Source organism: Entelurus aequoreus, linkage group LG25, assembly GCF_033978785.1.
Source record: "Entelurus aequoreus isolate RoL-2023_Sb linkage group LG25, RoL_Eaeq_v1.1, whole genome shotgun sequence".
Lineage (NCBI taxonomy): Eukaryota > Metazoa > Chordata > Actinopteri > Syngnathiformes > Syngnathidae > Entelurus > Entelurus aequoreus.
Window position 1 is genome coordinate 23204917 of NC_084755.1, and position 12999 is coordinate 23217915.

Consider the following 12999-nt stretch of genomic DNA (forward strand, 5'->3'; position numbering starts at 1 on the left):
CAGTTTGACGGTTTTTAATGGGATTAAATTTGCACAACATGTCAACAGTAGCAAGCTGCAAACACAAGCGGTACTATAGTAGCACAAGTAGCACTGCAAGTCTTAATGCCAGGGTGACGTCTACATACTGCGTTGTATTACATTGTGTGTCCTAACGGCAGCACGGCGCACACAACTGGGTAGAAGAGCACAAGTGAAGGAAAGTCACACGTCAAAAGATTTCTGGGGTATAACGTTTGCATATATGCCAAATAAATAATGGATTAAAAAATGTAACATCTTGTATAATTAAATCTAGAATTTAAACATGTGCACTTTGCTACATTCAATTATTTCTCATCAGGGTGCACCAACAGCTCATTTTATATATGAAGTATAAATACCATGCAAGTACAAGAATTACATTTTGAAAATTACTTCACAGGGAATGCATGGGCGAGTTTCACATTTAGCTGCTCGTGTTTATTGGACCTTTATTTTGGGTTTACCTCACTCTTACATCAAGATAGAATCCGGTGTATAAAATGATTTAGTAAGCTAGCTTCCTACTTTGCGGCCTGTAATTTAAGCCATTCTTAACAATGAAGACTTGATGACACAAAATCTAAACCTTTTTAGGGGCATTGCTCGTCATGTTCCCGTTTGATAAAACCCTGGTATAAAAAAGGCAAAGTGGAGTAAGACTGAGGAGTGTTTTGCACTAGAATGAAGTAATGGAGAGGGAGGTAAGCAACGTGGAAGTTTTAGCAGCCTCCCGATCCTGGTGTGGAGGCAGTGGCTGCAGTGCTGTTGTTTTGGCCTTTTCCTTTGTGTCTCTGGCCTCCTCTTCTCCTTCCACCTCCCCCAGTCTTTGGCTAAAAAAAGAAGACATTAAATTGTTTTCATTTATTCAACAACTTAAAACAAAAAAAACAAGTAGATTATTAGAATAGAACTAAAACTACAGGGAAAGAGCCACTGCTTCTCACACCCCCAATTCAGTCAGGGTCGCCGCTGTTTGGAGACCCACTTTACCTTGTTTTCCTTGTTGCCCTCCTTTAACTGAGGGTCTTCATCACCCTCTCCCTTGAGAAGCCAGCCACGCAAGCAAAGGAGAGGGGAGAGTAGTACAACATGATGCATGACAGATGGTGACAATAACAAGCGTTAATGAGGACACAGAAGAGTTGAAAAGTTAGAAAAGCAGCATACAGTAAGAGGATAGAAAAAGAAAATACTATATTTTGAAATCTCACCTGTTGTGTCGTGCTTGGCCCCGCTGACTGTGCTATCGTCATCCCCTCATCGCCAGTTGTCGAGGCGCTGTCGTCTTTTCGAGACGGCGGCTTTTTAGTGGATTGCATTTTGATCTGTGGAGGTTTGGAGTTTGATGGCAAATTATTGGCAGATTGCAGGAGCTGAAAAGAATGTAGCAGGAAGTCATTTCAACTCTCCCGCCCCAAAAGGTGAGGACTTTTCCAGCATTTTTTGGAAGCTCTGAAATAGGCACTCACTTTTGTGATGGTCCCTACAGCCTTGGTGCGTCCCTCCCTAAACACCAGCCTCTGGTCACAGTGAAGATACTCTGGAGTCTTGATGAAGCGGAAGTGGACAGAAGCCTTATCCCCTGTTCGTAAACAGTCTCTATTCATGGACAAGATGGTGGCCGTCTGCCTTATGCTGCCACAGTGGACTGCGCATGGAACAAACGGGTTATTAAAAGGTAAGACATGCCTGTGTTACGAACAAAGTGAGACGAAAGCAGTTACTCACCCATAGCTTGGTACCGGGGGGATATCGTAGTAGGGTGATGCAGCACTAGGATCTCTGCCTCAAACTCCCATGTGGCCTGTGGGTTCAGTCTTGGGGACACCATCACCATGCCTTTCCTTATGGACGACCGCTTGATCTGTATTAAACCTCAATATGAGATCATGGAATTGCTTTACATCAGCAACTACATAATTATGTCCATATTTTAATGATTTACACCAAGGGCCAAATCTTGACCCGACTCGCGAGTTCGGTTCAAAAAACTTTAAGTAGAGACTAACATTTTAAGCAGCAGATTCCGAAAAACACTAGAGCGCTGTCATATACTGTAGATGATCTTTGACTAGCTTTTTGGTTGTAGGACTTTAAAAACAGCAGAGCACTTTTGATGCATATGGAGATACATTTGTATATTTTATGCAACCAAAACTAATAAAATAAAAATAATGGATTGAAACCAAAATATTAAAAAAATAAATAAGGATTTAAAATTTGAAAAAGTATATTTTCGAACAAAACATTATTTTTGCTTGAATATCCAAGATCAACTATATCTTGTGGACAGTGCCTTCTCTGAAAAACATTTTAGAAGCCTTTTTTTTTTTAACAATCTCAGATGATAGGGTAACCATAGGATCCGCCCTCAACACATTTGGAGGGAAACATGAGATTTATCGCTCTCTATCTCAATCCCTATCTAGAGAGAGAGATTTTTAAGCACGTGCATGCACATGTGTGTATATATATATGTGTGTGTGTGTATATATATATATGTATGTAAATATTATATATAAATCCAGTGCGGCTAATGTATGGAAAATATTTTTTCTTCTAAAATGTACTGCACTTTTCAGAATGGCCTTTTATTGTGGGCAGCTTTTTGTGTACAAAGACTTCATTTTGAGTTATTTGGTTAGGTTAGGGCCATGCAGAATAAGGCATTAATAAGTACTTAATAATGACTAAGAGCCAATATGTTACTAATTTGCATGTTAATAAGCAACTAATTAATGGTGAATATGTTCCCCATACCAAAGTGTTACCATATATATATATATATCTATCTATATGTATATATATATTAAATGGGTTTATGAATGGGCTGGCTCTCAGGAATATGCTGAATAAGAATAATAGCAAAGGGAGAAGTCCCTGAAATAATTTAGTTGAATATCCCTGATATACACCCTGTCTTACTGCGAGACAAATATTCTATTTTTACAGTGTCTAAGGCAGTGATCCTCAACAGGCGGACCGCGGTCCATGTCCGGACCCAGCACGAATTATAGTAAAAAAATAAAATAAAATAAAAAATTTTTTTTTATATAATTATTATAAAAAAATATAATAATTGTATTCATCTTTGAGTCATTGCTGGTTCCTTGGGCAAGACACTTCACCCTTGCTCCTGATGGCTGCTGGTTAGCGCCTTGCATGGCAGCTCCCGCCATCAGTGTGTGAATGTGTGTGTGAATGGATGAATGTAGAAAAGCGCTATACAAGTATAACCCATTTATCATTTATTATTATTATCGCTAGCGCAAGTCAACGTTCTTTGTTGTTTTTAGTCAAATATCTCCACGTTTGATTTACACTTCTCCGTGTCTCACTCACTCCGTCTTTCTCTCTCTCTCTCTCTCTCTCTTTCTCTCTCTCTCTCAGAGAGAGAAAGACGGAGTGAAAGCGAGAGAACGCCACTCTGATTGGCTGCGGAATCAGCCAATCAGAGTATGGGTGTCATCTCTATCACGACGACGCGCTGATAGGCTGTTACCACCTGGGTCATACAGCGCTCATGCCACATGCATGGAACCTTTCGCTGCAGGCACACAATTGTCTAGTTATATTTGCACATCAATGAGATCTGTTGAGGTCATTTGTTTACCAGGGATAGGAGGGTTGTGTTTAAAAGTATTTATTTTTTGTTAAAACTGAAAGTTTTATTTAAGTTATTTTTGTTTCAAAGAAAATCTTTCATGTATTTTATTGGATATTTATTTTATTTTTGTTAATATTAAGAAAATGTTAAACTACTACCTACCTCCTGCTACTATATAAGCTTGATCGATAATAAACGGACCCAACCTGTTTCAAAATAACATTTGTGGACCTTCAAGATTTGTACTTGAGGACCCCTGGTCTAAGGGATAATGCAGTATAAAATGTGACAAACATGGCCACTAGATGGTGCTGTGGCTAGTTCTCGCCATACCTTCTTTAGTGCAAAGGAGGCCGTCTGACCACCTCGAACTTCCTTCACTGGCATTCTCTTGCGGTGGATGGATTTGACAGCGATGGAAATGAAGCTGCCCAGAGGGTCTGGCCCCAGTAGCATGGTATCATTTAGACGTATTAGTCCGCGTAAAGTGGTTCCTGACACGACAGTCCCGACCCCCTAGGAGCAGAAACACTACTTGGAGCAGCTTTTAAAGCAGTTGTCATTCTGCCATGGTAGAAAGAGACACGCACCGGTACAGAGTAAGTGTCATCAATCTGAAACTCGGCTGGTTGGTCATCTCTGTAGCATGTTCGTGATGAAAGCAGGTTGAGGAACATCTTGAGCAGAGCCATGTTCTCTCCAGTCACGTTGGAGATTTGAAAAATGGGACACATTCTGCAGGAAAATCCCCCACAGAGATTTTACAGAGAGGAATTTTACCCACTTGGAATCTGACTTGGCATAGAATTCCTACCTCTCTGAGCTGAAGTTGGAAGCCGTGACTATGACGTCATCCTTGTTCTGGACCAAGACGGGAATCTTCCTACAGCCAGGGGACTTAAGTAACCTCTGAAGCAGCTTCAATGTCTCTGTTGGGATCAGAGTCACATCACAAGCATTAAAGCTTGTCTTGTCTTGGACATTTCAACTTTCTGAAGCAGTGGTCTCCAACCATCCGCTTGCCAGAGCTGCTTTACACTTTGAATATTTTGAACGGCTCTTTTACGGGAAAAATAAGGGTTGATTTGCACAGTAGTATAATATTTTAATTGGGAATTGGTTCACTTGTACTGTAGCTGTTCAAAAAGTTATTTGTATAAGAACGTCACATTGCTCAACCACACAGATGAACTCAAGGTAACAATGGCCAACGTGAGCGATCTGATGTTTTCAGGATGTAAATACATCAATGTGAAGTGTACATTATGTTGCTATGACAATGAATTAATTAATTATGATTTTCACACTGCACAGTAATGAAAAGCTGTCATGTGAAATAAAAAGTTAAGCTCCAATTCAACCCTTTAAAACCAGAAGCATTGCAACATTCGATAAGGATCAAGTTATGTAGGATTATTTTATGCGTATGAGTGCTCATGTGACATGTGCTTAATGATATATAAGTGTGCTACATAATGATAAATATTTTAAGTAATTATCAATAAAAAAAGGGTTCTAATACTTTCCATATGCCCAGCTAAACTAAACCGGTGTTAAACATGTCATTGAGTTGGGATTATTTATAAAGATTCAGAGTTTTGCTGCTTTTAAGTCCATTGTACAACAATATGGAATAACAGTATAAAGTTAGGAAAGTGAGTTAGGCATCAAAATAAATGTCTTATCTTATTAAGTAGATTATATTCCATCCATCTATTTTCTATCGCTTGTCCTTTTATATTATACATGTATAATATGTACTATAAGTAGAATACGGTTCACAATACATACCAATAAGAGACAGAACACTTTATATTTTCATGAAGATTGGGAATTTTAACAAATGTAAACAAGTGTGTTTGTTTGATCTGCAGTATCTCAGGGAGTAAAAGTTAATAATAAACATTTCATAGCATGTATGTTATCACTTCATAATGTGAGATACACCAGGAAGTACAAGATATAGTTGAACATTTTTGAGAAATGCTCACTGTAAGTGCTTGTCGGTATGAGACAGTATTGGAGATTTCCCTTAAAATAAGGCATTATTTTGTTTAGGTTGTGTTTTTTTATTAGGGCTATCAAATATGAGATAACTCGTGATTAATCACAAAATATTTTTGCATTAATCATGTATATTTGCAGATTAATCACGCAATTTATTTTGATAATACATTATTTACCTTAAGCACAGATGGTTACCTGAAAGGGTTGTTATATGGTCAGGGATCAGGATGAGTAAAAAACTTGACTCCAAAATATACCCTGATTTGACTTTAGATACAACTTTAAACGAGTTTTGAGTAAATAAATGTAGTAATGGATTCAAGTAAAACACTTAAAAAATGTTCCTGTATGACATTCTGACAATAAAACTGCATTTGTCACCAAATATTGGTATTTTAAATTATGCAAGTGAGTAATAACCTGTGATTAATCATAATTAATCAAAATTCAAAAGTGTGATTAATCTAATAAAAAAAAAAAACACAATCATTTGACAGCACTATCTTTTATACTTTAGATACTGGTTAAACGTTCCCTTAAATTTGGTATCAAATTCATATGCAGACTCACATGTGGCCAAAAAGTTAAGCTCATATTGAACCCATTCAGACATAATAATCTCAATATCAGAGAGGATAAAAGGTATGTAGAAATATTACTTACCTTTTATCCTCTTCTGATATTAACATTTGTCTCAAGTCAATGTCTGAAGTCAACATCTCGCCACAAGTTACTGTAACTTCCTTAATGGTGAAGTTATTTAGGTATCAAATATATTTTAGATGTTCTCTGATTAGATGGACTGCAGGGTGTTACACATCTCAAAAGTTTGTAATGATACAAATACAAGGTAAACATCTGACATAGTTAAAGGTGGGGCAAGCATTCCAACACACATGTTTGCACTACCATTTTATTTACTGTGACTTAGTATTTGTGTATTGTTTTTATAGTTCTGTTGTATTTTCTTCTGTGCTTTGCCTTAATGTGGGGCTGCTAAACTGATTCTCACAGTAATTGTTGGTAACAATGTGACTGACAAAATATTAAATTCAATTCAATTCATATAACCATCTGAATCCTGCTGTATAGTGATTAATTTCTCTGTAGAGGATATCTGCTTTTAACAGCAGATGGAGCCTTGAGAACACAACTCAGCACATTTATAGAGAAAGTAAGCAAAAGGGGGCAAGCAACACTGACCTTGCAGGATGTTGGCTGGACACATGTCTATTTTTGTAACCACAACAAACACGGGTACGTTGAGGGCTAAGGCCAGGCCCAGGTGCTCTTTGGTCATTCCGACAATCCCTGCATTACTGCCGACCTGGAGAGTAAGAAAAGCATTTGTTAGGGAAAGCTTACACTAATATTAATATTTTCCCAATATTTCTTACCATGAGCATGCAGAAGTCTGGTAAATGTCCAGTCATGCCAAACACGGTGGTCTTAAGGTATTTCTCATGGCCAGCCAGATCTATGAAGGTGATAACTTTAGAGGATTTCTCGCAGATTTTTGTCCAATCCAGACTACCTCCATGGCTATCTGGTTTGTTCACCACCTATAACATATCAAGTTAAACCAATTCAAATATCTCATTGCAAGTCTTGGTTAAAAGCAATCCCCTATTTTAGAAGTCAGAACTAACTAAGGCTACCAAAAATGCAGAGTTCTTCTCTACCCACACAAACAACAAGACTACATATATTTTTGAAGGAATGATCTCAACACATTGAGGATAATAAACCTTAGACATGTATAAAACCTAAAGCCCATTATGAAGTCATTTTAAAATAAAAAAAAACAAAACCGTTAGGAGAAGGCGATAAGGGTGCACACTCTGATGCCGTTCAAAGTGGACAAGCCATAATTATAGTTTCCCATCTACTGTATAAATGTCTTCATCCTAGTTGGCATTTTTATTAAAAGTATATAGAACAAATACCAATCATAACAGAAAACAAGAAATTACTACTTTTATATTGGGGACGGTGTGGCGTAGTTGGTAGAGTGGCCGTGCCAGCAATCGGAGGGTTGCTGGTTACTGGGGTTCAATCCCCACCTTCTACCTTCCTAGTCACGTCCGTTGTGTCCTTGGGCAAGACACTTCACCCTTGCTCCTGATGGCTGCTGGTTAGCGCCTTGCATGGCAGCTCCCTCCATCAGTGTGTGAATGTGTGTGTGAATGGGTGAATGTGGAAATAGTGTCAAAGCGCTTTGAGTACCTTGAAGGTAGAAAAGCGCTATAAAAGTATAACCCATTTATAATTTATTTATTTATTTACCACAATGTACCCCACCAGGCATCCTACAATTGTCCATGATACCATATGTATTTGGTGTCACGATACAGCTTGTTCACTTCCGATACGATACGGATATTGGAGCCTTGAGTATTGGCCAATACCGATATTAATCCGATAAATCAGCGCAAGTCATATTTGTGATTTAGGGCTTTATAAATAAACATTGATTGATTGATTGATGAATGTGGTATATTAAAAAAGGTTTGATCAAGTGAAATTACTTGGAGAACAATGTTGGGTATAAAAAACACTACCCTTAAGACAGCTTTTGAAGTGGAGTGGTGATTTGATTTTTGGCGACACCTAGTGGTCACAATAATTTAATGACAATACGTTGAATGCCGCTGACAGGTTTGCTACTGGATGCTTTCCAATATGCTTTGGCCTGGAGACTTTGTATGGGTAAGTAATACACAACTATAATTATTTTATACTGTCCTACTAAATATTGTTCAATAAAAGTCACGTATTGCGTATCTCTAGTTTGTGTGCTGTTGTGTAGCTGTATTTCCTGGTAGCCTATAGCCTACATTGTTTACCTTTTTGTAAATGAATTCAAAAAATACAAGGAAAGATCAAACTTGCACGCTTATTGGAGGGAGGGCTGTATATCGTTAAGATTTTATCGATACAATACCCTTATTGATATTCTTTATCAATACCGGTATTTATTGGTACTCTTATCTGTACTTTGTGTTCAGTTCAAGGTGAAAGGCAGTTTTGTCATCTTCTTGTATAGAGCACACAGATCCATCACTCTGTTTTTATTCATTACAATTACACTCAGTTAGAAATAATATTTATATATGATGGTATTCAAGTGCAGCGAGCATACATTTTACATGATATATCATATCTACTATATCGTATAAATCAATACAAGCAATTAGCATTTGATTGAGACTTTTATTAGTAGGTTGCACAGCATGTTATGTGGGTGTGCATTTTGTAATAATAGGAAATGTTGTGTGTTTGTTGCACACACTTATTTGAGTGACGTGCCGGAAACCATACTGAGTGTTGACAGCTACTGATGTATGTGTGTATTATTTAAATAAAAAGACTCAGTGAGCAAGTATGATGCTCAATAGTCAAGAGACGGCACTAACTGAAACACATTGAAGCAAGATGTGTTTGTTGACACGCAAACATGGTGCAATGGCGTGACGTCAGACAGCAACCAGAGACCTGTCAGTCACAGTGGATTATATATTGCTTGAAAGTACCTTTTATGAATTATTATATTACCTCAATTGTTCACTTTTTTGAGTGGACTAATATTGGCTTGTGGATTAATGGATCGCTAGGAAGACCGTTGATAAAACGCGGTCGTGACTCATGAGTAACTGACAGAGCGTGCCTGACTTTGAGGAACTTTTGTGTGGTGTTGCTTCCTTATTTGTCATTATTCAAAGCTGATGGTAATGCGCACCAGCGGCAGCTGAAATGAATGTGACAGTGTGTCATAATTATGTCGGTCAGTTGGACAAAAAAATAATGATACCGGTATCGTTAGTCCAGAATTTTCGCGGTCCTCATAGCTGACCTAATTAGAAACCCCTAATATATATATATATATAAACAACGGTACAACAGTAAGGTCAGCTAAAATAAACTATATATCGGAAAAAAATGCCAATTAACATTTAGGAAGAAGATATCATTATTGGTCCGTGTTAAGATTGCAAATCCTATTACTAACGCACAATTTGAACATGACCCAAACATGTTCTCACCTGTCCCTCTTGGTCAAATCCGAGGATATCATTGCCCACGCTGCTGGTCCTTCCACTCTCCATTTCGTGCTTGTGCCTGAAGAGCTTCTGGCGAGCGAAGCCTCTGCCGTTGTCCAGCTCTCCGTGTGTTAAGACTCCAAGAAGAGTACTCTTACCAGCATCCACGTTCCCCACTACTGCCACTCTGCAAACACCAACGACATAGCCCAATGAAACTGAAGGTAATTTGAGGGCAAAAAAAAAAACTACACGGACAAACCACGGTAGAATAAACACAGTAGTCTCTTCTGACCACTCACCTGACCTCCAGGAAGTCCAGCTCCCCCACACGCCGACGGATCAGATAGTCCCGCACCAAACCCTCTGCTTCAGTGCGTTCTCTCAGCGGGATGAGGTCAGCGTTTAGTTGTGCGCACATGGATCGCACCGTGGCCTCGGCAGCCTCCATGTCCTTGTCATTCAGACCCCAGTCACTGCCATCTTTAATGAAGAGTGGGTAATGAGCATAAATTAATTTTTTTTAAAAATAATTTATTAAACTGATCAAAGTGGAGTGTCTATTACCTGAACCCATCCCAACCACATAAATGGTTTCTCCGGACCCCTCTTCCATCCTGTCCCGTAGTTGGCTGAGTAAGGAGTCATACTGCTCTCCATTTGGGCTGACAAGGGCCAGCTTTTAGAAACAAGAAGCAGAAGGGATATTAGGGTAATGCTGCAATTATAACACAATCCATTGCTGAATAGGCAGCCACTAATGTGGAGCAGTTTACTGTAATTTACAAAGTGGTAAAACACAAATTATTCAGGACAAAGAGCGGAATGTAAAAAAACTAACAAAAAAACACATTCCTTCACCTTTTAAAGCCATAATCCACTACTAAAGTAACATCCAAAGCCAATAGTGAATAGAGACTCTTCCCACCCCCACCAAGGACTGTTTTCACTGCTGGACTCTAGAAAGAGGTTCCGCAGCTGTTACAGAACTGAGGTTCTGTAACAGCTTCTTCCCTCAGGCCATAAGACGCTTGAACGCATCATAATAATTCCCTCAATTCCCCCCCAAAAGGGATTAACTCACTGGAATATAAAGACAATCTCACATACTTCCATACACGTGGACGCATATGCAAAAGGGCAATATATTTATCTGTATAGTAATCTATTTATCTGAACCTTATTGTTATTTTATCCTGCACTACAACGAGCTAATGCAACAATGTTGTTCTTAACTGTACTGCAAAGTTCAAATTTGAATGACAATAAAAAGAAGTCTAAGTCTAAGAATGTAAAAAAAACTAACACAAAAAACACATTTCAAGTACAGCTGTCACTTTTCCCACACAACTTCACCTGTAAAGCCATAATCCACTGCTAAAGTAACATCCAAAGCCAATAGTGTATTACAGTACTCAACTATTACTTTGAAATATTAACATGAATATTTGTTCTTACTGAAGTAATTAGTTTATTTCTGCATGAGTCAGAGGGGACGATTTATAGAAATAAAAATAATATGATGCAATTGTGTGCAAGGTGGATGGCTCTTCCACATGTGTTATGAGTCATGTGACCTTAGCGGCCAATTAAACATTATTGCAGCCACTCACTTAAGTTTACATCATCCAATAGTCTGGTTTGACAGGAATGCATCCGTATAGCACAAAACAAACATGTTGGCTACACAACGTTAACCAAGGAAACTAGGGGTGAAGTGAAGTGAATTATATTTATATAGCGCTTTTCTCTAGTGACTCAAAGCGCTTTACCTAGTGAAACCCAATATCTAAGTTACATTTAAACCAGTGTGGGTGGCACTGGGAGCAGGTGGGTAAAGTGTCTTGCCCAAGGACACAACGGCAGTGACTAGGATGGCGGAAGCGGGGATCGAACCTGGAACCCTCAAGTTGCTGGCACGGCCACTCTACCAACCGAGCTATACCGCCCGTTAACCTCAACTATAAACATGGGATCCATTGCCTCCCTGCTTGGCACTCAGCATCAAGGGTTGGAATTGGGGGTTAAATCACCAAAATGATTCCCGAGTGCGGCCACCGCTGCTGCTCACTGCTCCCCTCACCTCCCAGGGGGTGAACATGTGGATGGGTCAAATGCAGAGGGTAATTTCACCACACTTAGTGTGTGTGAGACTATCAGTGGTACTTTAACTCGTGTATTTGTGTGAATGCAAAAAAAAATAATATACACCAAAAATGTATCTATTATTTTTATAGTTATTTTTTCATTACCTGTCACTCCCAACCATAGAGCGAAAAACATGGGTTATGACAGATAAATATGTTTTTACACTTAAGCGTTATTTATGCAGCTAACATAGTTAGAGCTGAATTAGTTAGCATTAGCTTCAGCCGGCGATTCAGGTGAGGCAAAACAACCCGTCCTGTTCCGCGTCCGGCATCGTAACTAATACAGACGTAATAGCAAAGTGAAACATAAATAAAATAATAGGCATGCTGGTTAAATATTGTTTTCATTCATTGTTTTGGCCTAGCGGTAGCATAGTGCTGACTGCGGCCTAGCTTCACCTTGCTAGTGAAGTCGACCCTTCGGTCCTCGGGCTCGCCGTTCATCATGTCCCCGTCATCGTAGCACTCGTCCCCGAGGTCGTCCACGCATCCTCCCCGGTCGGGCGCGAATATACTCGCCGGGAGTAAAGCATCAGCCAAGGGTATGGAACCTGGGCCGGCACTTGAGTCGTGCCCCGCCGCTGCTATGGATGCCATTTCCGAGGACTTCCCCCAGAAAATGTGTTATCGGGCCGGGTAGATTGTTGTGCTAATGTCGGCTAGCCTAGCTACACGTCCAAGCGGCACGGTTTCACTTTCGCAAACATTGCCAAGACAACACGGACTATTTGTAAGCAGTCTGTATGGAAACCTTTTCAAAAACAGCCTGTCAATAATAATGAGGTAGGTGTGGATGAATATGTTACATGCCCGCCAATGGCTTCTCGGCTGCTCTTTGAATATGCGAGCAGAGAACCAATACCGCGGAGGGGGTCGTGCATGTGCTTTGCAGCCGCCGCCTCCTCTCATGGCTCTCGGCTGGTTCGCATGCAATGTATGTGCAACACTGCGCGTCATACGTGTGGACTGACTAGATATTCAAAGTTCACAATAGTTTGATAAACACAGAGGCCAACCAGGGATTTGGAAATCATCATCGTCAACCGCTTTATATGCGTAATTCCCTCTATTGCCACCAACGTCATATGATCGTTGATCATGTCAGTCTCTTTGCTAGTAGTCTTCGTCACCTTTTATGTGAACTGTTGATGCAGTGTTGGCGCTAGGAATC

At 39.5% G+C, this 12999-nt stretch overlaps 1 protein-coding gene across 4 annotated transcripts; it reads right to left on the minus strand.

Annotated features, from left to right (window-relative positions):
• Nucleotides 1-4: 4 nt before the first annotated feature.
• Nucleotides 5-12778, minus strand: gtpbp1 (GTP binding protein 1). 4 transcript variants are annotated; one of them, XM_062036826.1, is made up of 14 exons: nucleotides 12228-12778; nucleotides 10246-10357; nucleotides 9981-10161; nucleotides 9682-9865; nucleotides 7036-7200; nucleotides 6842-6965; nucleotides 4446-4560; nucleotides 4222-4366; nucleotides 3965-4147; nucleotides 1753-1888; nucleotides 1494-1672; nucleotides 1236-1349; nucleotides 1015-1065; nucleotides 5-854 (listed from the first exon to the last, which is right to left on the minus strand). In XM_062036826.1, exons 1-14 carry the CDS (start codon nucleotides 12423-12425, stop codon nucleotides 744-746), a joined length of 1998 nt encoding a protein of 665 aa, XP_061892810.1. In that variant the 5' UTR covers nucleotides 12426-12778; the 3' UTR covers nucleotides 5-743. The 4 variants fall into 4 exon arrangements, with proteins under 4 accessions (XP_061892810.1, XP_061892809.1, XP_061892812.1 ...); XM_062036825.1 differs by having other exon boundaries at nucleotides 1236-1397; nucleotides 12228-12771; XM_062036828.1 differs by lacking the exon at nucleotides 1015-1065 and having other exon boundaries at nucleotides 12228-12771.
• Between the last annotated feature and the right edge of the window lie 221 nt (nucleotides 12779-12999).

What these genes read in the sequence shown, in the direction of transcription:
- gtpbp1 (XM_062036825.1), bottom strand. Translation starts at nt 12,425, where the DNA reads ATGGCATCCATAGCAGCGGCGGGGCACGACTCAAGTGCCGGCCCAGGT. An exon ending in GATTTGACCAAGAGGGACAG is followed by an intron (nt 7,201 to 9,681) that starts GTGAGAACATGT and finishes GATATGTTATAG; the next exon opens with GTGGTGAACAAACCAGATAG. An exon ending in ATGACACTTACTCTGTACCG is followed by an intron (nt 4,148 to 4,221) that starts GTGCGTGTCTCT and finishes TTCTGCTCCTAG; the next exon opens with GGGGTCGGGACTGTCGTGTC.